At 37.3% G+C, this 27446-nt stretch overlaps 4 protein-coding genes and 1 non-coding gene across 6 annotated transcripts; 3 read left to right on the forward strand and 2 right to left on the reverse strand.

Annotated features, from left to right (window-relative positions):
* Positions 1–2608: 2608 nt before the first annotated feature.
* maf1b (MAF1 homolog, negative regulator of RNA polymerase III b) lies at positions 2609–9992 on the reverse strand. The gene is made up of 8 exons (XM_059326637.1): positions 9445–9992; positions 8316–8404; positions 5635–5766; positions 5141–5303; positions 4911–5032; positions 4676–4795; positions 3886–3978; positions 2609–3782 (listed from the first exon to the last, which is right to left on the reverse strand). Exons 2-8 carry the CDS (start codon positions 8396–8398, stop codon positions 3758–3760), a joined length of 738 nt encoding a protein of 245 aa, XP_059182620.1. The 5' UTR covers positions 8399–8404; positions 9445–9992; the 3' UTR covers positions 2609–3757.
* Positions 9993–10728: 736 nt separating this feature from the next.
* Positions 10729–10801, forward strand: trnar-ccg (transfer RNA arginine (anticodon CCG)). Its single transcript has one exon. It is a non-coding gene; the product is annotated as a tRNA-Arg (tRNA).
* A 175-nt stretch (positions 10802–10976) lies between these two features.
* Positions 10977–15563, reverse strand: zfand1 (zinc finger, AN1-type domain 1). The gene is made up of 8 exons (XM_059327108.1): positions 15429–15563; positions 14170–14212; positions 13773–13812; positions 13521–13648; positions 13295–13386; positions 13013–13131; positions 12732–12887; positions 10977–11230 (listed from the first exon to the last, which is right to left on the reverse strand). Exons 1-8 carry the CDS (start codon positions 15481–15483, stop codon positions 11054–11056), a joined length of 810 nt encoding a protein of 269 aa, XP_059183091.1. The 5' UTR covers positions 15484–15563; the 3' UTR covers positions 10977–11053.
* A 1124-nt stretch (positions 15564–16687) lies between these two features.
* Positions 16688–20249, forward strand: chmp4c (charged multivesicular body protein 4C). The gene is made up of 5 exons (XM_059327136.1): positions 16688–17105; positions 18198–18375; positions 19142–19250; positions 19360–19486; positions 19714–20249. The coding sequence occupies exons 1-5, from the start codon at positions 16883–16885 to the stop codon at positions 19773–19775; spliced, it is 699 nt and encodes a 232-aa protein (XP_059183119.1). The 5' UTR covers positions 16688–16882; the 3' UTR covers positions 19776–20249.
* A 742-nt stretch (positions 20250–20991) lies between these two features.
* On the forward strand, positions 20992–26769 carry LOC131962355 (GTPase IMAP family member 9). 2 transcript variants are annotated; one of them, XM_059327346.1, is made up of 3 exons: positions 20992–21121; positions 22893–23663; positions 24343–26769. In XM_059327346.1, the coding sequence occupies exons 1-3, from the start codon at positions 21091–21093 to the stop codon at positions 24345–24347; spliced, it is 807 nt and encodes a 268-aa protein (XP_059183329.1). In that variant the 5' UTR covers positions 20992–21090; the 3' UTR covers positions 24348–26769. The 2 variants fall into 2 exon arrangements, with proteins under 2 accessions (XP_059183329.1, XP_059183328.1); XM_059327345.1 differs by lacking the exon at positions 24343–26769 and having other exon boundaries at positions 22893–23671.
* Positions 26770–27446: the final 677 nt, after the last annotated feature.

Here is a 27446-nt window from a genome sequence, read left to right on the forward strand (position 1 = left end):
TAAGTGTTATAGTGTGGCCACGGTACCAAATATGAAATTAGACTGCCACCACAGTGCCACCTAGGGGCCGATCAATAAAACCTTAAAGGGTTATTCTCAGGAGGGCATTGACAATAATTGTACCAAGTTTTGTATAATAATGTACAAACTATCCCTTTAATCCTCATACAGTGTCTGAAGGAGGACTCTTAACTGATATGTATAAGTTAGAAGAGGCAGGTAGCAATGGTGGAAAGTAACTATGTACATTTACTCAAGTACTGGACTTAAAGTACAATTTTGAGGTACTTTTATGTCCATTTTATGTAACTTTATACTTCTACTCCACTACATTTTGAGGCAAACTGTAACAAAAAAAAAAAGCTTTAATTACTTTTCAGGTCAAGATTTAAAATGAAAAACATGATACATTAAAAATGATTAGCCATTTTTATAAATTAAACCACTTAAAAGTTAAAATGAGCGGAGTGGAGTCATTTCACAGTCTGAAGTAAAGGATCTGAATACTTCTTCCACCACTGTCCTTTTTACTTCTTTACTTTTTTTTAAAACTTTCTTTTTTTACGTTTTTTTATTAAAAACTTTTTTTTAAAACTTTTTAAAAAACATAAAAGTACCTCAAAATTGTACTTTAAGTCCAGTACTTGAGTAAATGTACATAGTTACTTTCCACCATTGCTACCTGCCTCTTATAACGTATACATATCAGTTAAGAGTCCTCCTTCAGACACTGTATGAGGATTAAAGGGATAGTTTGTGCATTATTATACAAAACTTGGTACAGCTATTGTCAATGCCGTCCTGAGGATAACCCTTTAAGGTTTTATTGGTCGGCCCCTAGGTGGCACTGTGGTGGCAGTGTAATTTCATATTTGGTACCGTGGCCACACTATAACTCTTAAGGCAATGAAATTCATAGGGGTGGTATAGACTGGCCCCTGTAACGCACACACCCCGACAGCAACCTCTCATTGAAAAATAAAAACTCAGTCAACCAAATAGTAAAGTGGTCTAGCAGACTGATTGGTGAGCCACAGCTCAACGTGGAGACCTTGTACACAAAACAATTACAGCGCATTACTGGTTCAATTTTAAATGACAGTTCCCATCCATTGCACACAGAATTTCAGCTCCTCCCCTCTGGGCGTAGGTTTACAATCCCTAGGTGTAGAACAAAAAGACACAAAAACAGTTTTGTCCCTGCTGTGCTTTGCACAGGTGTTTATTTATTGTTGCTTTTATGTATGTATTTACTATTTCTCTATATACATTTTAACTTTTATCTACGTTTTTACAGCCTAAACAAGTTTTATTTTATTTTGCTGTTTTATTTTGTTTATTTTTCTGTCTTCTTTTTTTTTTTTGCTATTCTTTTTTTTAGTTCACATCAATATCTAAGTATAGTCTGGACCTGTAAGAACTTTTTAATATTTTTTAATTTAATTTTTTTTATTTTTTTGTTTAACTTGCCATTTCTTAACTCCCACTGTCTTAAGTTGAATGATCTGTGATATGTGCCTCTTTTGTGTGTGTATGAGGACTCTATACTGCAAACAAAATCTACCTCTGGGTACAAATAAAGTAAATAACATAGATAAAAAGATAAAAAAACATAAGAGAAAAAAAACTATATTATGGGATGTCCAAACTTTGGAGGAAATTAAAAAAGTCATACCATAGTATGTCATTTTTTTGTTGAAAAGTGGATTTTTTTTAAATACCTAAAAATGTTAAAAATTACCCTGTTACAGTCTGTTGATACATATATCATTTATGCAGAAATGAGAGAAAAACACCATATTAAAGGAAGTCCAAAATTTTGAGATGTCGTTTTTTGTCAAAGTGTAATTTTTGTAAAATGCCTAAAAATATTTAGAACGTCTATTATAGTTAGTTGATACATATATTGATTGACCATAAATGAAAGAAAAATGGCATATTATAGGAAGTCCAAAATTCTAAGAAAATGAAGTCATACTATCGTATGTCGTTTGTCAAAAAGTAATTTTTTTAAATGCCTAAAAAATTTAAATATCCCCCTATTTTGTCAGAACACTATATTTTAGTATTTTCAAAAACTAAAATATATAAATGTCGAAAATGTTCAAAAAAAGGTTGTAAAATTTTTTAAATGCCCCAAAATGCATTAAATTGTTTCATGTTTATATGCATTACAGCAATCTCTGTTCAGAAATTATAGAAACACTAAATTATAGGATGTCCAAAAAACTGAAAAAAAACCCCACCATACATACCATGTTGAAAAATGTCAAAAAGGTCAAATTTTTTTTTTAAAAACCCCAAAATGCTTCTCATCCCATTATAATCTGTTGATACATTTTATAGCACATCTCAAATAATGACAGGAAAACACACTTTTACGATGTCTTAATTCTAATAAAAATAGTACAGGGTTTCATGTTTTGTGTATCTTTTTTATAATCCATTAATTTCAGTAAGTATGCTTTAAATGTCAGTATGTCTTATTTAAAAAAATGTAGTCGTGTTATGTCAAAATATTACCATAAGGCCATCCATTTTCCACCAGAAAAATGCAAAATAAGTTGGCCCTCATGGTTGTTTACAATGAGAAGAGTCAAACTACATGTTTCAAACACCAGTTTATTCACATCTGCAATATATCGGCCAATCAAACGAAGCACAGAGCAGTTAAGAAAAGACACAACTCCTAACCACTTGTAAGGAACGTAAAAGGAGCTTCTCGATTTCTAAAAAATAATGCACAACATATCAGCCATTTAACTGCAATGTTTCCTCTAAATTGTACTATACATTCACTTTTCAATGAAGCCTTTGCACTGAGGTAATGAGCAAAGAAAAACACTGGCAAGATGGACATTTAGAAACGGGAGGTTAACCAGGAATAGACATGGGAAGAGTGGCAAAAATACTGGATTTAGACTACGTATAAAACAAATGGTGGAATTAAAAACAGAACAATGGGCCATTTGTTAAAAGCTGATATGTTTTCTAAGCTGAAACCCAGGTGCCAACAGTTTCCTTGGCCGTGCCCTGCTGTCTAAAGTACAGACGAGCGTTCGCAGTAATAAGATTCAATAATACAAGTTTTCAGTTATAAATGCAGCGTTTTTTAAATTTCAGTGCTGAAAAAAGTCCTCACAGTAACGTCACTGGTACACGTAAAAAGCAACACACAAAAATAGCAAACAATGAAACAACAGATGAGTTCTCAACTGTCACTAAGTCAGTCTTAACTGGGTTTTCTTGGACCCAGCCGAGCCCCCTTCAGGGTATCATAATCTGTCGGTTTTCATTGATGCTGGTGTTTCCTGGACTCCTCTTGCTGACATCACCTGCAAGAAAATTAGCTCGCTTGCAGTCTTTGTTGGCCACTCATCCATTAACAAGACCGTCTTCCTTTCAAGTGTCCATGAAGGGGTCTCTTTGGAAAATGTGGCGGGTTTAGAGATCCATATGTGTGTGTGCTGTTTGGGCTTGGAGCTTAGGGTCAAAAATCCACACTGGAGTTAAAGGAAGGGGATTTTAAGTCTACCGCGGGGGTCTTTTAAAAAAAATGTCCACCAACTCACGGTACACAGCTCACTGCCAGCAGAAGAGAAGGCTTCAAACATGCATTAGTCTAAAGCGTGAGAATGGCTTTGGATGAGGCAGCAAAATCCAAACAAATAAAAATGAAGGTACATGGGGTGAAAAATGGTAGGACAGGAGGAAAAGCCGAGATATTCTTTGGCCGAGGCGCGTCAGTGCGGGAAATTCACACGCACAGAGCTCTGGGGAACCTGGGAGAAGAAAGAAAATGCAAATTAAAAAGGTGTCCAACATTACAGGAAAACTTGAACACCCCCTTGTTCTTCCTGTCCTTTAAAATCAAAACATACTAACCTGTCCACAGTGAAGCCGTCCATTTCTTCCTCGTCGTCCAGCTCCATGTCCAGCTCGTTGTCAAGACAATCACGGCCGTAGCCACTCAAGACGCTGCAGGTGTGAAAGATTTGGACACGATCAGAGGCGTGCAGGATTGTTGTTGTCTACAACTCTCAATGTTATATAAACTACAAGTATTACCAATAATTTCATGTATAGATATGCTGGTTGTATTCAATTAATGTTACCATGATATTTTTGACATACTATACTTTTTTTTAAATAAAACTAGTTCATTACTATGCTGTTATTACTATGTTGTTTATGGTATAGCATGACACTTAAAAATAATTAAGTTACAGCATGCAAAATTCATATTTTTAGCAGATGTTATAGTATATTTCACATTTTAAAAATATGACTTGTATGGCTTATTACACTATAACATGTGACATTTTTATGCTATACTACATTATCAATATATTCAATTTTAAAGGATATTTTTATATTTAAAAAAATGTTCTAATTATACTATGTAGAATATTTTGATAGTAAGTTTTTTTTAAAGACATTTTTATATATTTATTTATCTTTTATACACAGACTTCTCTCTGACACTTTATGGTATACTATAAAAAAAAGTTTCATTAAAACATTTTACTGCATAATAATTTTCACCTTAAGATGTATGTAATATGATCTGATAACTTGCTATGTTAAGAACAAATCCCAATAATCCACAAACTTGTGTCAATAGTGTGTATTTATCTTATTTGTCTGTGTGGATGAGTGTGTTGCAGCTGCTGACCTGACGGAGCGACATGTGAAGAATACAATCCTCTTGAGCTTCTTGTTGTAGAAGAAGTAGTTGAAGGACCAGAGGCTCCCCTCTTCACCAAAAGGGTCCGAGTCCAGATCAGGGTTGTAGCTGAGAACAAACGTAAAGACATCAAGCTTAAAAAAGGATGAACTCTGCACAGGCTGCATTACAGCAGCAAAAATTAGCTGCATAATATGTGAATGCATGCGTTTGTACCACATACCTGTAAATGTCACAGCTCTGCAGGTTGATCTCCTGGTCGATGGCGTTCCACAGCTCCGGCCCCAGAGAGTTGAACTCCTCTCCGACAGCTGAGAACAAGCTGCCGTTTACTGCATTGGCCACCTGGAGAGGGGGCATTGAAAAATGTTATTACCTTTAATGTATTTGTGATAATGAAGCGCAGCAGATGTGGTTAGATGGGAAGGCTCAGTTATGGAGCAGCATACTGACCCAGTTGAGGCTGGGCTCTCGGCTGAACTCATGGGCCCGTGCAGCGCTGAAGTCGTAGTCCGGCCGGAAGGACTCGTTGAGCGTGGTGATGAGGTAGAAAAGAGTCTTCCTGCAACACTTGTCACTCAGGGGGTTCTCCCCATCCTCACTGCTCTTCCCCAGCCTGCACAGGAAAATACAGAAATGGAAATGAAAAAGAAATGTGGTGTGTGTCTCTATTTCCCCTAGAGATTTTTGGAAAATAAATGATTTTAAGAAACTCAAATTGCATATTTCCTTTGTCATTTATGGTATTATAACTGTGTTATACTGCACACATGACATTTCTGAGTTATTTCTACTTCTAGCCATTATTGTGTCGTTTCCATAGAGGTGCAGGGCTTACTGTATCCATAGACCACAATGAGAACAATGCGACAGGAACGAAAACTACTTTGTGTGGCCCTAGGTTTGTGATGAAAAAAATAACAACCTCTGTGGATTGCAGTACTCACTGTGAAGGGCTGGTGGCGCTGGTGGACTGAGGGGGAGAGAGGGCCTCCAGGACGTGTGGCTCCCCCTCCTGGCAGAACTGCTTGAACATATGTTTATCATCCCCTGCCATCTTACAGGAGTAGCTCTCCATCCTGCAGGGCAAAAAAAAAAAAATTTAGCACATTATGTGACCACTGTTCATGAAACGTGTTGTAGACATAATGGAAGAGATTTCAGATGAATTAAAAGGATTGCCAAATCCCTTAAGATTAATAGCACATTAGGCTTATACCCACATTAAGACAACATATTAGTGGCACATGAGGATTATTTTAATGTTCTTCATCAAATACATAAAGCCTGACCCATGTCTCTTTACCTCTATGCACAGATTAATACTACAATACTAAATACTACAAAGCAAAATATAGACAACCATTCAGCTCTTGTACGTGCTGATTTTAATGGTAGCTCATGTTTGGCTCAGTCAGCACTCTCCGCAGCTTTATTATTTTGGGGAAAAAACAAGTACATGTATCATGTCGGATTTGTTTTTGAAATTATGTAAGGATTCACACGGAGTGCAAAAAAATTACAAGGGCTCAATAACCCACAACTATTTGACATGGCAGCCCTCATCTTTCCACTGGGAGCCATATCTGCACCAACATCTGACAAGTACAAGTCAGTGCTAAAATTTTCCTGCATGCTCTTTCATGTTTCTGGGTCACACGCAACTGTATACAGATATGCGGGTAGAGCAGACTGGTGAGCAGTTGTTTATTTTGCCTCCTCCCACCTACCAGTTATGCAAGAGCAAAGGTTGTGCAACTTAAGATGGAAGGACTACTGAGACCCTCGCTGGCTGGCCATGCCAGGCTAATTATAGGGACATTGGATGGCTGTGGATACCACAGTGGAAATAACTGCCCTGGTTTTCCACACACACAACACAGCTGACCTGTCGACAAAACAGTGTGGGTAACCAGAGGGCGAAGCAGACACTGGAGCTGACTCAGGATTATCAACAGTTAAAAGGTTATTTCAAAAAGCTACGGCTGCAACAAATCGCATTCCAACACCAACACAACAGCTTGTTTATACATTAATTTGTGTTTTAATGCATTTGCTATACTTTAGGGTTCGGACAGCGTCTAAGAAGAAAATTCAAGTACTTTCAGGGCTTGTTTTGAACTCTTATTTTATTACTGTCAGTATTAATGTTTTTTTGCTCCAAATAAAGCACCAGCTGTGTTTTTAAAGCTTAGTCTTGTGCATTTTGTGCAAGACTATGCACCTTTACTTAAGTGCAGTACATTTTTACTGTTTTATGTTTGTTTTCAATATGTTCCAATCAAGAGCTCACCTGCAGAAAATAAATCTGCATGGAGTCTGGTGGGTACATTTTTAGTTAAAGCCAGCAGCTTGAAAGTCCTGCTGTTATGACAGGCTGCCTCACTAATCCACTAAGAAGCCTAAACACCAGCAGCCTTGGCGCTCCAGCTCCTCTCAGCTATCATGCAATGTTATTGTATGTGTTGATGTGTGCACACACGCTCCAATAACACTCTTCACAACACCCTCTGAAATAGCCACCGAGTGGTGTGAGAGGACACCGTGCTGTGCGTCACTCCAGGTCACATCCAGAACAGAAGCTCGGTTTCACCACCCACACTGAAAACGCTGCACTCAGACTGGGCTGCATAACTCTACAACCCACTGCCCTTTATGTAACCACACTGTCACTGTAAAGGACTTGCATAACCCAAAACAGTCTGCTAATGCACAAACATGCACTGTCAGTTAGCCATTAACTTTCTCTTTAGGCTTTACCTTGGCTTCTTTAGGTTAGTAGTCTGATATGACACTGTTGCATAACATTCAGGTACGTGTTTGCTCTACTGCCCCCATTTATGAGCATAGACAGTGATCTCTGAACCAGCCACACCTCTAATACACTCCTTGTTTTAGTACCTCAAACGGTCTTTCCTGTATGAGGAAATCTTCAACAAGCTGGAGGATTCTTACAGTAAATGCTCGACAATCAAGAGGCTCTGGCTTTGGTATAAGTCTCGTCTGACTGTTGATGTTCCTGTTGAGCCACAAAGTATGCAATACTGAAATAGAAGCAGTGAAGCTATTTTGTTCTTATCTGTGCAGGTGTGAGTGAAGCTGGAGCAAACCATAGAGGTGCTGTTTTACTAAGTGGGGTGTAAAAACATAGGCGTTATCATGTGGTTATTTCTTACACACTATTATTTACTTATTGAATAAACAGAAAACATGCTACGACGTAATATTTATCACAATCAGGGTATTGATGACCTCTTTCTCGAGATGAGATTTTGGCCCTTACTGCAGTTTTGTTTGTGTCTGCAAAAACACAAGAAATACAAATGAGGTCTGTGTGGTGTCTAAGTGTAGCAGAAACTTTACTACCTGATATTAAATAAACATATGGTATGTATAAAACAGTAGTGGTCTCAGTTGTCAATGCTGCAAAAGTTTGTAATTTGAAATTACAATATTGTAATTGTGCCCTATTTTCGCTTTTACACAACTAAAATTATTTGTGCTCTTATTCAGGGAACTAGTTTTTTAATAGCTGAGCTGAACAGTTTTTCTCAAATAAATGTCTTTGTAACATTGAACCCGTCTTAACCTACACATGACCAATAAAATTTGAAGTTCAAGAATTTACCTGCCAAGGATGCGAGACTCTCCCGTTTCAACACACAGTCGAGAGCTGAGGGCTTCAAAGCTGGAGCTTTCCAACAGTTTCATTGTGGTCTGTGAAAAATCAACAAAAAACAACAGAAAGTCAATGTTGGTCAACAGTCACATCAGGAGGTCTGAGTCAACGTTTACACTGTGTACTTTCTCATTACTGCTGGTTAAACTGCTAAGTCAAATTTAAGTACTGTCAATCTTTGCAGGCAGCATCGTATAGATGTGGTAAATTACATATTTATGTGCAGTTGCATTCTTATTAAAGCAAAGTAAATGTTTTTACGCCTAACAAGTTTCACAACCGTATTTTACACCACAAATTAATGGCAAAACAACGTCATATATGCATTTTAAATGGTTTAAAGGAATTTGTTTAAAACTCAAACCTTGAAAACGCCCTGGTGATTATCTCACTTCACATTAAATAATATATTTTTTTTGCTATAAACAACCAAAATTATGTTTAGTGACAGCATAGTACACACAAAGTTTCAGGTACAAAGTCTTTCTCTGCAGAAATATGTAGTTTATTCAGTCCAGTCTTGTTCTGAAACGGTTTTATACGATATGAAATGGTCCAATATAGTTTTAACACACTAGTTTTTTTATTTTATTTTATTTATATTGGCTTTGAGACGTAATCTATTTTGCCTTTGGTCAATGTTGTCCACTTGGTATTGTGCTAAAAACAACCCAAATGTTTAGAGACAGCAAAGATAACAACGCTTTAGATCTCAAAATGTGCGCTTGTTTGTAAACACACTGGAAAAACAATATAACCTAAATTTAATGCTTAAAGTATTTTAACAGAAAGGAATTGTAAAACAATATGTAACGGTAGCAGGCTAGGGACTGCTATGCTCGTCTACTGCCAAACCAACCTAATGAAGCGAGTAAATAAATTATAATCTCCTAAGAAAAACAACTGCTGTCAACATAAATAATTAGCAGGGTGGGAGCACAGCGCCCCGTGAGGGCAGATCTTTGGGTCAAAACAGTTTCCTCTCTGTGTCCGCCGCCCCTCCCCCACTCTGCTCAGTACAAGTTGACAAATCGTCTTCCTGGTTCCCTACATCCATGTTAAAACACAATATACTTACCGAGCAATAAATTCAGCACAGGCAGAAAACAGCAGGGTTCAGAAGTCACGCTGTAGACTCTCGTCTTCTTAGCTAACAGTTTACTCTGCGACGCAAAAGATTAACGAGCCCCGCTTTGTTGACGACCTGCTAGCAGTTAGCTCGCAGTTAGCTTCGCCGATTATTAACGCTCCTGTCTCCGCTTCACAGTTTCGCAATTAATTCGCACTCGAGCTTAAGCATCTTACAAAAGCACTCGGTCGAGGATGTGTTATTCTGAGGCCTTTTAAATTTATACAAAAACTGCTCTTCCCGATTAAATGCGACGAGATTAAATCCAGAGACTGTTGGCGTCCGTCGGAGTCTGTCTGCAGCGGCATCCCTTTCGACCTAATTTCACAAAGAGGCTCGTATTAGCTAAATCAAGTCGCTTTTTTTCCAAGCGACTCGATCAGAAAAGTAGCAACTAACGAGCTACCTAACCGTATAACTAACCGAAACAGGTCAAGGTTGCTGTAAATCGTCGACTACCTCAGCGACTCGTCTACTCTCATGAAAACAACGGACTCTACTGTGAAGAAACCCAGCCCCTTTTCGTTTATATACGCCTGTCTAACGTCCACGCCCATTTTACTAAAGTCCTCTTCTGATTGGCTGCCCTTGTACATGACAACACATGTGATTGGTTGAATCATGCTCGGTCAATTCCCAGGCCAAAGCTGTGTCAAATGTCTCGACTGCTTATCGCAACGCAGCTGCTAAAACAGGATCTGTAAATTCAGAGTTGTTTTGCTTACATGTAAGATATGCATGTTTACTATTGAAGTCACACTTGTGTTGGATTTTGAACGGTCAATTTGAACCATTTAAATACTTATAAATACGTATTTATGTATTATTCTGAGTCTTTGTCTGCAGAAATACGTAGTTTAATTTGTCGCTGTCTTGTTCTGGCTCTATTTCCTACATTATTAAATAGCCCAACGTGTCGTTGTACAGCAGTTTTCTGAATTTTTTTGGTGTTGGTTTTGAGATTTCATCTATTCGCCTTTGCACAGTGTCTTCCAATTGTATTACTTGCTTTTGTTATTAAAAAACATTGTACACTGCACTACAATTGCACAAAATGTGCTGACTGATTTCATTAAAAACTCAGCGTAGCCTCCAGCGTGCAGCAACAGCATAATGACCTGATGAAAGTACATCCATAATAAAGGAACAGCAGATAGGACCCGAGTGGAAACAGCAAAAACAGTCTTTTAGTCATATAACTCCTAGATAATAGCGAAATCTCATTAATTCGTCGGCCCAGTGGCCTAATGGATAAGGCATCAGCCTCCGGAGCTGGGGATTGTGGGTTCAAGTCCCACCTGGGTCGTGGTTCATCATGTGATCACATGATTTATAATGCAGCACCTGAGTGATAACAGAAGTGTATTGTTGGAATTACGACTGTGTCATAAAAAACAAGATTTCTCTTCAGATGCTGCATTATACTCTTGAACCATTTGCTGCCATTTAAAATTTTCCCATAAATGACAACCAACCCAAGCTAAACATTTCAATAGATAATTTTATTGATGGAAATACAAATACAGGAATCATCCATACAGTAGCTGGTGATGGTTTGTCAGCTCTGTGTGATATAGTCTGAAACATCCTCCAGGCCTGTGCTCTCATTGTCCAGGTACTCCAGGATCACATCACCTCCGTTGTACAGGGGAGTGTCTGTGTGAGCCAGCAGCGAGAGCAGAGTGTCGTCCATCCGGAAAGCCTCACCTGTCTGAGGATGACATAACCGCAGCTTCTGCAAATGAAGAGAGAGGCACGCTGTTAGGACTTATTCAAGAAATAAACACTATACTATGCTAATGTAGGTTTACAAACACTGAAAGAAGACCTCTTAGATAATTTTGTGTTATGGGATGAAACCTTGATTTTGTGTGATAAAGCAATTAAAGCAACAAATTTCACACATTATTTGATAAAATTGACAAGCATAGGCAAGTGTGGAAAAAATAAACTTGAATACACAGAAATTATGTAGTGTAACTTTTTTTATTGTTTATGCTGTAATCATATTGACATGCAAAACATGGAACAGTGGTTAACCCAGCTTCCTGTTATGTCATGCTGCTGCACCTGCAAGTCCCAGAGGACACTCTTTCTGAGTTCTGCTGTTCACAGCCCTCTTTTGTTATCTCATTTTAAGGAGTGGAAGTTATCAAGAAGACAAAAAGAGGTAGTTTAGGGTAAAGAAAGTAGGCCGAGAGTCGCTGGAAGCACATCACTCATTAAGTGGCCTTTGTTTTGTGTTAAAGCAACATAATGCAGCTATTTTACCTTAAAATAAAAGCTCCAAAATAATTTTCATGCTGACTACTAATGGGGAGAATTGTGCCTTAGTCATTTCTTGTCTATGCCCTCCAAAACCGCCTGTTTGCGCACCATGTAACACTGGTGAGCAGGTACAATCTGTGAACCGGGTTGACCGAGGACAAGAGTAACTCTCAGACTGGCTCTTAGTCGTTGGAAAGAGCTTCACAAAATAAAAGGCTGCAGACAGATGTCGAGCTGATCTTCTTGCTGTTGGACTAGTGAATAATATTAGCTGGCTGTCTTCTGTTGCTGCACTTGTTTAATGTTTGGCAGTGTTGACTAAGCTTACGACTAGTATTTAAAAATAATGTAATCATAATAAATGCACATGTAAAGCTAGTCATATTTATGACAGCGTTGTTTCTTGCACAACAGTGCTTTAGAATATAATGTGATTATCATAAACTCTGCTGCCGTTATTTGTTACCTCAGCTGTCAGTTTTGAGATTTCATCTAGTAGCCTTTGCACTGTGTTTTCCTATTGTATTTCTTGCTTTTGCTTGTGTTTTTGTTTTTATGTGCTGACTGATTTCATAAAAAACTCAGTGTAGCCTCGAGCGTGCAGCAACAGCATAATGACCTGATGAAAAAACATCCATAATAAAAGGAACAGCAGATAGGACCCGAGTGAAAACAGCTAAAGCAGTCTTCAAGTCACAGAACTGCTTGCTTTAACTGAAATAAATACTATAATCTCATATAATTAATGCAGAGTTGGACTTCTTGCTGTTACAACAGTGAGTAATGTTAGCTGGCGCTGTGTTGTGGCACTATAATGTTTGGCTCTGTTAACTAGATTTGATCATAGCTAATGTAATTATAACAACACATAGAGAGATTTTGGGATGCTAAATCACAAGAAATGCCAATTCTTGCACAATTTTGGAATCTACTGTGCTTATCAGTGACTGTGCTGCCGTTATGTTTACCTTAGCTGTCAGTACATTATTGTTGTTCTTGAGGCTCACTAGAGAGGCTGCATAATCCACCACTTTCCCCACGCTCCACTTGGAACAGAAGAACATGGGCTGACTGGAGTCTTTGGATTCTTTGGGAAGATAAACCTGAAAGTAGGTTCTTTCTGTCTGGAAAGCCAAAAAAAGGAAACGAAGCTTGACAAAATAATGAACTAAGAATAATACACAGAGGTTAAAGAGTAGAAAATATCAATATGAAAAGTTATTATCGCATGACATAGCAAGGATTTTACCTGTGGCAGCCCTTTGTCTCCTGCAGCATGCAGCTTGAGCTTCATCAATGCTACCTTTGCTGCAGTTGCACTGTTCTTTGCACCTCTGCGTCCTTTACTTTTAGACTTGTCCTTTGACTCTGGGTAAATCACAATAAACATAATCCGAATGTAAGCAGGTTGAGCTATGCAAACAGATATGCATTAGTTATGAGAACAATTTAGTTTAATACTGATCCCATGTGGACAAAGAAGGAATCACAGAGGAAATTCTGTCAGGATAAAAACTACACTGTAACCTACCAACAATCTTCTGAACCAGCTCTTTTGTGGCTGCCATTCGAGGCTTTTGGACCTCCAATTTCTCACACTTGTGATCATCTTGATGACGATGACTGTAAGGCAAGAACAAAAGCCTTGAAGCCTTGAGTTTCAGTTTACTAGTTTCACTGACAAAACTGTACATAATGGAGGCAATGTTCATTATGTTGTTTGATAAAAGGTTAAAGAAAAAGAGCTGTAAACTTACGCCAAACAGAAATGTTTTTCGCAGTGCGGACATATTACTGGCAACAATTCTTTTCCCTTGCAGTCTTGAAATGAGCATGGATAACTTGTATTGCCACCTGTTGTCACAGGTTCCCTTTTCACTGGCTCCTGGAAAAAGTCAAAAGAGACATAAGAAAACACAACAGTCTGTAATTCAGAATCACAGGAAACAATGTCATAGTCATAATCTTATCAAAAAGGACATTAAGAATATGTACTCAACACAGTGTACCTCTGAACATGAATGAGCCTCTCTGCTTCTGTGATCAAGGCTGTAAAAAACAAAGCAAATGAAAAGCACATTTTTTTAAAGTTGTTTTTTTTATTATTTTTGTTTTTGTTCTTAATCTGTAGCTTGTTATTGTCTCTGACAACCCCCATCTTAATTTGTAATTTATTTATTTATCTATTTTGCAATTTGGTTTTATCCTGGTATTTTTATTCCCTTATTGTTTTTATAGTTGCAAATACCAACACTGTGATCCCAGAGAAACTGTGTACATATGGCAGAATTGACAAAAAGTTGATTTAAACAACATGACATACCTACTTCAATACTTAAAAGTACAGGATCTAAATACTTCCTCTAACGTTGGATTAAGTTTAACTGGGAAAAGGTAAATCCTTACCAGAAAACACCGCTGCAGAGATCACAAATAAATGGAAGAAAATCTAAAAGAGGAAAGAGGAGAATAAATTGTTTAATCTCAGAGCTGAAGGGAACATTAGTTTGTCAACTCTTGTCACACTTTGTCAAAAGCTGTCTCTTAGGTACAACAGATTGGGTACAGATCTGGGATGTAATTATGGTAGACAAGGCAAAGTAGGTTAAGCTCACACCTGCAGTGATGAGGTGCCAGCTGATGTAAACAAGCACGAGACATGAAAACTAAAAGAGTAGCCCCACACTCTAGCTCAAATAAAAAGATTAATTAGGACATTAACAATAAAGAGTAACATTTAAGTAGCTAAAAAGCCATCATCAGGGTGGATCAACCAGGACACAGGCTAGATTGAGGTTTTGATATTTGCACTTGGCATTTGCATCTGATATTCAGGTGATCATGTTGTTGTTTTTTATTTACGATTAATGATTAACTATTGTTTTAGGGAGTGTATGTACATTTTAAGCTTTTCAAAATAAACATTTACCACACACATTTAACCCATGTCCTGAGTGGGGTACAGTGGGACTTTATTCTGCACATTTTTAACCATTCTCCCTCACTTAAGGTCTCATGAGGATAAATATATAGTGGGGAAATCTGATTCAATGAGCATAGGCTTAATCTGCTAAATCATGTTTGTTTACATGTGTTCTGCAGGCAATGCTACTACAAAGGAAGCGTCTATCAAACAGCGAATCATAAACATATTCATAACATCATTGAGAGCAAGAGGTGCAAGAGTTTTAACGTTAAAGATGTATACTGTCTCTCGTCTCAATAAGTCAACCATGCCCCCCATCTCTTCTTGACACAGAAACTCTAAAAGACAAATAGATACTAAACTCAATGCGCTGCTCTACAGAGCTGCTGACTCGTTTAAATCTGGGCAGAAACTTTTATGTTACGAACTAATAATACACCTGAGAGCCAAAAACAGCTACTCCACATTCACCCGTTGAACATACACGCGTTTTATTTAATATAATAACTAAGCACTGGTTTCCGACCTTGATTTAAACTATTTAGCTAGCACTTAGCTTGGAAGCTAACGTAGAGAGCTAACAGTTACTTACAGTAAGATAATGCTAAAATAGCTAGCCAGCTAACAGGCTAACCAAGCTAAAGAGCAGCTTGGTGTGTTTTATATCAACACAAACGGCATAATAATACCCTATATTAATATATGTGCTTATTGGTTCTAAGATGAAAAAGAAACTGACCCTTTTGGTTGCAGGAATCGATCTGACAATGCTTCCCAATGTCTATTTCAGCCATTTGACAACCGCGAGTCAGTCCACTGTGGATGTCAACACGAACTCTGACCCCAACGGTGAAACCACGTGACCGAAATATTTGCGTTTTTAAAAAAAAAGTTTCGCTCAGTTTCAATGCGGCAGATTCGGTTTTATTTGCATGTTTGTGGTGACAGTCCTAAATTAAAAAATCAGTAACAAAAAAAGATCTTGAAATCACAGTGAATAATATTCCCACAATGCAAATGTTCTATTTATGGTGAAAAAGGCATATAATATATAATGTAATGAACGTTTTGGAAAGGTTTAAGGTTTAAGGTATACTGTATATGTATTCTGTTTAAACAGAATATGAATTATTTCTTGTGATTCCTGGGGTATAACAAAGAGACACATTTTCACTTCCCAAAATATGTTTTGCGTTGATATGCAAAACCTCGAATTCACTTTGTTTTATTATTTCTCGTAGTAATGTTTTAATTTATCCCCAAAATAACGGAATAGACAAAAATATTAGCTTTTTTTAATCCAGCTCTTAATAAGTTATTGTGTTTATTGCAAAGTCCATAAACATAAAAATAAATGGTCCAATAGAAAACCAATCTTTAATTTATTTTTAAGGGATATAAACCTCTATTACAAAATCTCCTCAAGCTGAAAAACAGAAAAGCAACAAAGGCCCAGACAATATTTGAAACCTATAAAAATATACATTTAATTACTCTATAATGAATCTCTTAAGTAATTTATTCTTATATATTATTTTTTATTGAATGTTTTTGTTCATTGCAATAGCTGAGTTTCCTCTTTTTGTTCAGTAAATCTGTCTATGTGTCACTGTCCGTTTGAATTGAAATTGACTATGGTGAGTTCACTTATGTGTAAAAAAGGATGGGTAAAATGCAGAGGTTGAATTTCCCCATTGTGGGATTAATAAAGTAATTAATCTTAATCTTAATCTTAATCTATCATCAATAAAGGAGGGGAGAAAAACATGTGCGGCAGTATTTACTCGACTTTTAAAATGAATTAATAGATTAAATACTAATGCATTTTTATAAAGACATATATTTTAATCCCCTTGCCCTAACAAAACACTGCTATTATAATTGAGCCCAAGATGCTTTAGTTTGATTGTTACTTTACTTAACGTCAACCGAGAGGGGAAAAAAGAAAAGAAAAGGGGAGGGACGGCGTGAGGTGTCATGACGTCATGCAGGTAATGGTGAAAGGTGCGGTGAAAGGTGCGTTCACTGGCTGGTTTGAATTGAAAGCACACAAAGTCGTTGAGCTGGAATATCCGCTCTTAAGTAACACACCCGCCTGTAAAAACACCGTGAAGTAGGAAACAGCGGCTGGGAGCTCGTGGACACATTAATTACCTACGCAGTTTAAACTTTAAACCAAAAACTGCTTAAAGAATGAGCAAAATTTCGAAATTTTTCAAGGGGAGCTCCAGCTCGAGCTCATCGAGCTCCCCTAAATCCAAACACCACCGGTCGCGCGGAGGACCTTCGCCCCAAGAGGCCATCCACAAACTCCGGGAAACAGAAGAAATGCTGACGAAGAAACAAGACTACCTGGAGAAGAGAATAGAGCAGGAACTTATGATCGCCAAGAAGAATGGCACGAAAAACAAGCGAGGTATGGTTTTATCAAAGGCTGTGCACCTGCTTTACTTTGACAAAAGTTATGCCCCAGGGCTTAAAATGGAGTATTGTAAACGTTCAACGAGTATTAAGGGGAATATTACAGTCAAACAATTATAAAATATGTTTAAATACACTTTCAGGTACAACAAGGCCTCCAAACTCAAAGCCACATATACTATAGATGATTGGCCTACAGTGATTTGTTGTTTTTTTTTAACCCATTTGTGCCCATTTAGTATGCCTTTTACATTAATTCTGATTGATCAAACGTCTTTAAATCTGTTATTTGGGACTTGAGAGTATCTAACATTGCATACAATGTCAGGATTTCTAAATATATATATATATATATATATATATATATATATATATATATATATATATATATATAATTTTCATGAAAATACATTACAATTTTTTACACTACATGTGTGTCTGATAAACTTGTTATAAGGTTGTTGTTTTTTTAAACTTGATTGTGCTGCTTGTAGTTTCTGAGATACAGCAATTACTTAGCATATTATGTATATATATATTATATATTAGTACTTCTTCTTTTTTTAAGTACTTCTTCCTAATGTAGTTGCAAAAACAGACGTCTAATGTGCCCAAAGACTAAATATTATATGATAACAAATACTCTAACCATTTTGAAATCTGAAAACATTTATGCCTAAACAAACAGAACATTTCACCAAAGGGAATTAAAAAATGTTTGTTGCAGGCATAAGTGGGTTGAGGTAGTGATATGTTGGTTAAAACATTTAGTTATGAAAGTATAACAGGTTTGTAACATTTGAGGTGAAAGACAGAATTAAATAAACTGCAACTTATTTAACCTGAAAGTTTCTCTCCCTGCGCAGTAAACCCACAGAGTTCACTGTGTTTTTTTCTCATGTGAAACCTTGAGGTGCTGCATTGCTCATTGAATCACCTTGGACTAAAAATAAACAAAGGGAGGAACCTTTTCATCTCTTGTTCGTGAACGCCCAGCTTTAGAAGTTCTTAACCAAACAGCAGATACCAGAGGAAAGGTGTGAAATTATCGTCCAAAAAAAAAAATCTCACAATTTGTCTGTATCAGCTGCCCTGCAGGCCCTGAAGAGGAAGAAGCGACTGGAGCAGCAGCTCACGCAGATCGATGGCACGCTCTCCACCATTGAGTTTCAGAGGGAGGCTCTGGAGAACTCTCACACAAACACAGAGGTCCTGAAGAACATGGGCTACGCTGCCCAGGCCATGAAGAAGGTCCATGACAACATGTAAGCAACAAAAATGAATAGAGATTTTGTTAAAGCTGCGTCTTCTTACTTGGAAAGTCTTGGATATAGAACTATTGATCCCTTAAAGTTCTGGCCTGATGGTGTTTTTGTATTGACTAATTTTTCCTGTTGTCCTTGCACATGGATTAGACTTTTGAAAGGAGACCCAACAGTATGTCACAGAAACATAATTTAAAGAGATTTTGTAGAAATGTGTTTCCATTATTGGTTTTTAAAATAATCCAATTTCTCCATTTTATCCCATTAGAGTAAAAGTAAAAAAAGAACATATATTTGTCTTTTAATTCACCTACTAATTCCCCACCTACAAAGCAGCACTATTCATCAAATATGTTTACACATTTAAATCCCTTTTCACATCCCTACTGCTCTACTCTGCCCACCCACCCATAGGATTACAGGTTACAGAAAACATTCAGGTGAAAGAGGGGACAAATAATGAGATAAACAAATTAATTATATTATTAACTTGAATAAAAATAAAGAGGGAGGAGAGGATGGTAGTGCTCATCACTGTAATGTGACATTACAGGAATATTTTTATTAATAAAGCTAAAAGAAAGATAATCGGAACAAAAATATACAATTTAGTCTCTAGAATATGTATTATTTATAAGCTGGGAATTTTTTCTGCATCACAACACTCAATTCAATACTTATTTATACATATTTTGCCTTCCACGCTACAGTTTCAATAAAAATCTGATTAATTGTGATCTTAACTCTTTCATCTTCTAATTTTCAGGGACATCAACAAGATCGATGATCTGATGCAGGATATCACAGAGCAACAGGACGTGGCTCGAGAGATCAGCGACGCAATCTCCGGACCGTTTGGCGAGACATATGACGAGGTTGAGATATTCAAGCTCCTCTATAAAATTCTAAGCTAAAGTATTTCCTGCTTTACAAGAATGCATCTGACAGAACTCTAAATCCTGTTTACTTTATGTGTTTTCTTAGGATGAGCTGATGGCAGAGCTGGAGGAGCTGGAACAGGAGGACATGGAGGAGAACATGAAGAGTATGGGCGGGTTACCCAGCGTGCCAAGCTCCAGACTGCCTTCAGCACCAACCAGTCACCGCGCAAGTAAGTGCAACACTACGGTATATCGGGGGCAAAATCAGCAATTTGAAGGCAACCTTTGGGGCTAGAATAACTTAACTTCTGACCATGCATAATTTTTAAACATACTCTATACACTTTTTTAATTAATTGCAATCCCATGTTGCAATATTATCTTTGATAAATGTTTCAAAATAATTTGATTGCATTCATTGACATTAACATTGATATACTGTTTTCTCTTTTAACAGCAACCAAGAAAAGGGTTGAAGATGATGACGACATGCGTATGCTGGCATCGTGGGGAACTTAAGTACATCCAGGCAGCTTTAATGTACTTAGCCAGATCATTTGTTCTCTTTTTGTTCAGCTTTTAACATTATTTTTGAAGGTTTTTAGGGAAAAATGAAGAGCTTTATAATAATTTTAAAATAAGCTTTTTTTCTTACTGGCACATAATGCCACTATTGCAGGTTATATTTATCAAGAAATAAAAAAAAAATAAGTGAAGGAATTAACAAACTGTATTTTGGATTTATGTTCCCTTGTCTCTTTTCTCTTATTTCCTGTTTTGCTATCTTTACAGTGATCATTCTTACTTAGCCTGTACAGAATGCACTTCTTTCATACGCCAAATGAAGACATAACAAAGATATGAGTGATGTTTTAACCCATTAAGCAGAATGCTTGACTGTCTTGGCTGTAAATAAAGTCTGATTTTACATAAATGTTGTAAATATATTGCTTCGCTTGCATCCACATTCAACAATAAAATAGTCCCCCTATATTCTGTCTCATAGTATTGTCTTAATTGCTATATTTACAGTCGCTTGCAAATGAGATTTGAATTACAAATGATACCCACACATATGGTTAATGTGGGCCGTTTAGGCTACATATTCAACATTGGGTGAGAGGCGGGGTATACCCTGGCCAGGACAGACACAGAGACAGACAATCATGCTCACATTCACCAATTGACCGATTACAAGTTTTTAAGCTGTGAGCGTGAGAACCCACGCTGACATGCAAACTCCACACAGAAGAGCCGCAGGCCAGAGTCGAACCGGTGACCCTCGTGCTGTGAGGCAAAAGTGCTAACATATTTTATATAGTCTAAGGTGTTAACCACTACACCACCACTACTATTTTTCCATGGGGCAACTTGCAGAGGGAAATACTTTAGTACAGTAACACAAAAGTAGAGAAGTTTAAAGATATGTAAAAATGCAAGGATTAGCTGTACATATTATGATAATGCAATAAATAAAAGCAAAAATAAGCTGTACACCGATTTGAAAATTATATTGGTACAAAAATAAGCTGTAATCATGATGATGATGATAATATTAATAATAATAATAATAATAATAATAATAATGAAATATTAATGCGAGTACTGTAAATGTAACTGTAAATGTAACAGTAAATAAAAACTGTGTCGTTATGTGACATCCGGTTTTTATAGTCAAGATCTTATTTTGAAAGATGTGACCGGAAGCAGCGAGTCTACACTCCGTTTAGCTTACCGCTTCTGTCAGCAGGAGGAGGAAGTCCCTGCCTGGCGAACTAGCCGCCCAAAGACGAATAATACCTGAATAAAACCTCGATCAGGATTCAGACAAAGTATGGAAGCGAAGAGACCACTTAAGACGGAAGGTGAGCCTCTAACTTTTATCACCTATAACTGTAGTTCTTCACGAGTTTCCGTGGCTATTAAATTAGCGCTAAGTTAGCAAACTGTTTACACGCTAAACATTAACGTTACCCCGTGAAACTGGGATGTGACACGTTTCAACACGCAATGTGTCATGAGATTGAAAGTTAGACACGTTTCTCGAACTTTTATGCTCTTATTACACTGGTATTAACTACGTCGTATGCCTATATTCTCATATATCTTTAAGAATTGATTGGTATCTATGTTAATTGATTGGGATGCTATATTACGTCATTAGCACTGCCCGCGTACGTGATGGTTTTTATTTGGGAAAGTTGGGCAGAGATTGAGGAAGTACTCTTTTCTTAGGAAACTTATCGGAAATATTGACTAATAACGCACTATAAAAAATACGCTGTTACAAGCATATCGTCACCTTGTTAAAATAATCGCCTAACTATTTTAAGTTTTGCAGGAAACACAAAAAACTTCACCAAAAGTGTAACATATTACATTTATTGATCATTTCACTCAAAAAGGATGTAACAAAGGATGGCTATTGGCATAGTAATAACACTGTGTGTAAATTTTGTAACTTACGAGAAATAAATGACTTAGGCAATTTTCTGAACATGCCTTTGTGACTTAAGCAAGATACGGTAACACTTTATTTTGAAGGTGTCTACATAATATAATGCTACATAAGAGTCACACAAGCCTGTCAGAAACATGACATGACAAGTATCATGAGCATTAATGTTACTTCAAAGTGTCATTAATGTTCATGACACATCCCATGTCATGGCATATACTGTACATTATATTAACAGTCTGTGGTTATAAGCAAAAGTTGAAAAACTCAAGTGAAATTAATGCTATGCAAGTATAATCAGCAAAATGTTCTTAAAATATTAAACCTTAATGCATACTTAATGCACTTAATGCAATGTATTATTAGATAATTGATCATGCATTCATGTGAAAGCATTATTTTACTGTTTTAGTTGGTTATGGTGGAGCTAATATTCAACTATTATACATCAGAATAATGATTATTTTCATCATAATTATTATTAGATTAATCTTCTTCATTAACTGATTAATTGTTTGGTTTGCAAAAACAGTGACACCTTTACAACGTTTGTTTTGTTTTGCCCTTAAAATCAATACAATTTTTAAATGCAAAATCATCAAATTTTCACATTCAAATAGGAGGCATGAGATGTTTTTTGTATAACTTAATGGTAGAGTGCAGGACTTTTACATTGACAGGCCAGTTGCATAAATAGATTTAAAGACGTGGTCCTGGATTGCCTGGTTAGACGGGTGTAATTAGGTCATGAATATAAAGACTGGCTTGGTTTGAGGTAGGAAAGCCTGAGGTGACAGCTTTTCAGAACAGATTCCTCCATGATGAAGATGATAAATGTTGTTCTCCTACATTTTAACATGTTTCTGTTTAAAGAATAGTCAACTCTGTCTCTCCATATAGTTTTCTTCAAGTATTAGTTTGTTACAAGTTTCATATTGAAAGACTTCTTTCTAAAAAAGTTTTTAAAAAAATCATTTAAATAGGAAAAATCCACATTCTCTTATAGAACTTGACAGAATTGTAAAAATAATAAAATGCTGAATGAACTGCTTTCCAAATTGGGCAGGCAAATAATAGACCAAACAATTAATTGCAGAAATATCCAGTAGGTTAATTGATAACAAAATAATCATGGATTAGACTCTGTAGACTGAAATATTTAAATTTACTGACCACAGCTGGAGATGCCACTTGTCCAGAAGAGGAGGCCAAAAAGGCAGCAGCTAGAGCCAAGGCAGCTAACCGCCTGCCTGAGGTCCGTCTGGTGGTGCTGGGCTGGAGGTGGCCGGGGAAGAGCCTGACTGGAAACACCATCTTAGGCCGAGAGGAGTTCCGCTTGGAGCGAGCAGCTGAGTTCTGCGTGAAGAGAGAATCGGAGGCAGCGGGTCGGCAGGTGATGGTGGTGGACACTCCGGGCTGGTTCTCCGCTCAAGATACACCACCCTCCTACAAGGAGGAGTTAGTGAGGGGAGCTACTCTTTGCCCTCCAGGTCCACACGGCTTCCTGCTCTGCATCCCAGTGGGCATGTTCACTGAGGTGGACCGCTCTCGCATCGAGGAGCATGTGAGCCTCTTTGGTGAGCATGTGTGGGAGCACACAATTGTGGTTTTCACCTGGGCAGAGGTGTTGAGGACCATTTCAATCGAGAGGTACATTCGGAGGGAGGGCAAGGACCTGCAGTGGGTACTGGAAAAGTGTAAGCGAAGGTACTTTGTTATTAATAACTGCATATTCGGGGAGCATCCCCAGGTGGGGCGCTTGCTGGAGAGAGTGGAGAAAATGGTGGCAGAGGAAGGAGGCTTCTACAACCATGAGGAGGCAAAGAAGGAAAAGAAACCTCAAGATGAGAACCAGAATCCAGCCAGAGAGGGACGGGAGCTGGGGGCTCGGCCCAAACAGAACTCTGGGCTGGATTTGTCCAAACCCATGGAGGTGGAGCCGCTTTCTAGTGAGTGATGCACTTATCTTCAATCACAAAAACATCATACTGAAGTATGAGAATGTTAAGACGACAATTAATGGTCATGAACATCTCTAACGCCAATATAATATTAGGGATACGACAGTAGTTCAGCTGAATGCTTGTGAACAAAAATGATAGCTCTGTTTTTTTTTAATTGGGTTGATGACGTACTTATCCAAAGTCAGTGTATTGGAAGATTTTTAAGTTAATGCAGGGGCAACTGCCACCAGACTCAATTGACAAAAATGGTAATTTTATCTTGTAGAACACTGGAGTTGCTGGTCTACTGCTACCTAGATCTGTTTTATTTGTGTTGTTGTATGACTGTGGTAGTTTAAAGGATTAAGTCGGATTTTCCAAAATCACACAGTAACACAAACAATCTAAACGACTGAGGCATCAGTAGACAACCAACTCTGCAAGGTTAAAATGACTATTTTCGTCAATGGAGTCTGGTGGCTTTTAAAAGAGCATTAATAATGGCTTCAGTTACACCTGAGTAAAGTGAAACAGGGCTGTCTGACAGCAGTCTAATATAGGTAATACACTGTCTATGGATAATCATCATTCATTCAACCCCACTTTAAAAAATCAGAACTATCCCTTAAAGCTTTTATGAATGTACAATGGAGCCATATTAATAATGCACTTTGTTTTATTGTAGATTAACAAGACACTCTTGGCTGATGGACCCTCTAAACGACGAATAACGGAAGCTCTGCCTTATTGTTCTGATGGCAAAGCTGCTTATTTGACAAGAAAAAAAGGGTAACTGAAATTTCACTGATTGAGAAAAACAGTGTGATTTATTTATTTTTTTAATCAGACATGTAACTGTGAGTTTTAGTCGTGTGTCTTTTTGTTTCTTTATGTGATGATATTAGAGGCCTTAGCCACATAAACACTCTTTTTCATGCTGTCCAAAGATTTATACTCCCCTGTTTTGTTATTTAGTTTGAAAGATGTTTAAGGTGTATGAGGAGTGTTTTGTGATGCCAGGGATTTAATTTAATCAGAAACAAGGAAGCACAAGCTGTTACATGCCATCATATTCAAACCCATTGTGTACACACTCCGTAGTCTTGGCGTCTACAAATGGCAGAACTGCACTACTAAATTGTTACTATAATCTTCTGTCAGTGACTGTTGCGGGAATTGCTTCTTTAACGATTCCCATTTGTTGTGACCAAACTGTAAATTCTTTTGTCGTGCTGCAATGTTTATTACACTCTCAGTGTACAGTTATAAAGCACATGGGCAGTTATTGATTTTGTGTGTTGCCTTAAAGCAGTGGTTTTGTGTTTGTGTTTTTTTGTCAATGGATGTTTCATGTTTATATCACTGTGTGGTGGAGGGATATGTTTGAGGCAAGGACGCACTACCATGGTGAGCTGCAATGATTAGTTTAGTAATTTGTAAATTAAAAATCTCCGACAATTTTGATAATCAATACATTGTTTAAATTAGTATCAAGAGTAGAGTATTAACAAAGCAAAACAAATATCTAAATATCTTCAGGTTTTGTAGTGCTTATTAGACAAGATATCTAATTACATGTTTGTATTTAGGAAACTGAAATGCTTATATATATTTATTATTAAATGTTGTGACATTTTATAGACCAGACCATTTATCAATTAAGCAACAGGTCAGAAGTAAAACAGGCTTGAATCTTTTCCATCAGAAAGGACAGCAAAACACTGCTTCAGCCTGCTGTTAAGTTATACTTTAAGGAGACAACTAATACAGTGTAACTGTAAAGATCACCTTTAAGGTTTTTGTTGATGGAACAACAACAATCTTGGGTTTAAACAGGTTTAGTCTTTGACCTCCAACAGGCTGTGCAAGCAGTTGGTAAGACTCTCCAACTCTTTGTTTGTTCTGGTGTACTATTATTGGACAGAGTCAGCTGCTCTGGACAGGAGGACGCGTGAAGCGGTTTTTATAGGCGCTTTGATAGCTCACTGTACTGACCCCCACATGAATCAGGTAGTGTTACACCACCATCTGAGTGACCCACTTAAAGGAAACATACAGTAAAGAGTTACATGCTGTCGTTAGACCAGTTGAATCACTCCTGTCCTCTTTCTTGTGTTGGTGGGGCTGTTGTAGGACTGTGCTCCCTGCAGGAAACAGGTGGTTAATCCTTGCCTTGGACATATCCCTCTGCTGCAGACCAGTTCACATACATACAGACATAAACATACCAATAGAACTGTCAGTTTTACTTTGTTTTACTTGGGAACACTGCTCATTTAGTTTTAGTTAACCTGGCGTACTGGTGTGAATCAGGGTCTAGTAGCGTTGTTACTGACTGCCTTCAATCTTTTGTAAATGTCACAGTCTCACTTTTGGCCCTCAGGACTCAAACATACTGGTTTTCATTCTCACCATCAAACCTGATTGTTACTTTTTATCATTATCAAGATGGCCAGGATTCAAATCAACTGACTCGAAGCCTTTTTATCGTAGGAATGCTGTCGATACGGTTTCTTTAAAGAAGCCGCCGGACTCTTGCATGAATGTGTTTATACTTATTAAGAGTTAAGAGTTAAGCAAACCTAATGCTGTATACTCAGATATGCACTATGATTATTTCACCCAGTGTGGGCAAATACCATGCAAATACAGACATTTATGAACTGAAACATGATACAGGAAACAGGTCTGCTGTAAACTTGTATTGTATACTAGTGCCTAAGGGACTTTGTATTCCTATTTTTTTCAGGGGTTTGACATAAGCATTACAGATGTGGGTCATACTGTATGGGGGAGAATCTTGATTGAACACTGAGTCACAAAGGGAGGCCAGGACACAGCAGACATGTACAGAAACTGCTGTTAAGGCATGCAACCTGATACAACCCACTATCAGTGTTTGTAATGGTGATTGAGTTACTTTCCAGCATGTGAATCGAGTTACTCTTAAGAAATTAATGAATGAAGCAGAGTCATCTCTCTGGGCTTTTGCTGTATCCTCTGTCGGCCTGCAACATGTCGTATTGGCCCACACTATTTAAAGTAGATTTCCTTTGTTAGAAATTTACTGTGTTCTTCTACTAAGTCCAAATAAATGTATATTTTGATCTAACTCTTTGGTCTGTTCCTTGAATAACTGAAGAATAAATAAATGGAGACTTGGCACTAAAATGTGCCTCTTTAGTTTGTGAAATTATGTGTTTGAGGTTATTTTGAATACTGTAATGCCAAGCTATAAGCTTAGTTATATAATAATTAAAGCTATAAGCTGAAATAGTAGAGATAGCTTTAAAACTTGGCTGCAACTTAATTGTTGTTATTGTTATTATTATTGTTTTCCTTTGGTCTATATGGAAAAAAACTCATAATTTCTCAGAGCATGTCTCTTTAAATTGGTTGGGTTTTCTGACCAACAGTGCAGAATGTATTTTCATATTTAAAGAATTTAAGCAGTAAATCCTCTCTACCTGCCAACTAATTGATTGGTCAAACGTCAGATATGTCATCATCAACAACTGTTTTCAACTAATCGATCATGAAAAAAAAAAAACAATATTTGCCATTTTAGCTTGAAAGATCTCCCTTTAAAATGGGTGTTGGCCAATTGATTACTCAAATAATTGTGCCCCCTCTAAATCTAAGAGGTAGTATAATAAATAGCCTCCATATAAGGAGACAGAGTCAGTCTTGTTGTGTAAAGAAAATACAGGAAATAAACTGATGTCACAAAGGGTTAGATGTGTTTTTTTAATGCTATAAAGAAGAAAGGATTCATAAAATAAATGACTG

Source organism: Centropristis striata, chromosome 23, assembly GCF_030273125.1.
Source record: "Centropristis striata isolate RG_2023a ecotype Rhode Island chromosome 23, C.striata_1.0, whole genome shotgun sequence".
Classification (NCBI taxonomy): Eukaryota; Metazoa; Chordata; class Actinopteri; order Perciformes; family Serranidae; genus Centropristis; species Centropristis striata.

What these genes read in the sequence shown, in the direction of transcription:
- maf1b (XM_059326637.1), bottom strand. Translation starts at nt 8,398, where the DNA reads ATGAAACTGTTGGAAAGCTCCAGCTTTGAAGCCCTCAGCTCTCGACTG. An exon ending in GAGAGCCCAGCCTCAACTGG is followed by an intron (nt 5,033 to 5,140) that starts GTCAGTATGCTG and finishes CCCCCTCTCCAG; the next exon opens with GTGGCCAATGCAGTAAACGG. An exon ending in CAGAGCTGTGACATTTACAG is followed by an intron (nt 4,796 to 4,910) that starts GTATGTGGTACA and finishes GTTTGTTCTCAG; the next exon opens with CTACAACCCTGATCTGGACT.
- zfand1 (XM_059327108.1), bottom strand. Translation starts at nt 15,483, where the DNA reads ATGGCTGAAATAGACATTGGGAAGCATTGTCAGATCGATTCCTGCAAC. An exon ending in AGGCTCATTCATGTTCAGAG is followed by an intron (nt 13,649 to 13,772) that starts GTACACTGTGTT and finishes GACTTTTTCCAG; the next exon opens with GAGCCAGTGAAAAGGGAACC. An exon ending in GCTGGTTCAGAAGATTGTTG is followed by an intron (nt 13,132 to 13,294) that starts GTAGGTTACAGT and finishes TGATTTACCCAG; the next exon opens with AGTCAAAGGACAAGTCTAAA.
- chmp4c (XM_059327136.1), top strand. Translation starts at nt 16,883, where the DNA reads ATGAGCAAAATTTCGAAATTTTTCAAGGGGAGCTCCAGCTCGAGCTCA. An exon ending in TTGGCGAGACATATGACGAG is followed by an intron (nt 19,251 to 19,359) that starts GTTGAGATATTC and finishes GTGTTTTCTTAG; the next exon opens with GATGAGCTGATGGCAGAGCT. An exon ending in ACCAACCAGTCACCGCGCAA is followed by an intron (nt 19,487 to 19,713) that starts GTAAGTGCAACA and finishes CTCTTTTAACAG; the next exon opens with CAACCAAGAAAAGGGTTGAA.
- LOC131962355 (XM_059327345.1), top strand. Translation starts at nt 21,091, where the DNA reads ATGGAAGCGAAGAGACCACTTAAGACGGAAG. An exon ending in GAGACCACTTAAGACGGAAG is followed by an intron (nt 21,122 to 22,892) that starts GTGAGCCTCTAA and finishes TACTGACCACAG; the next exon opens with CTGGAGATGCCACTTGTCCA.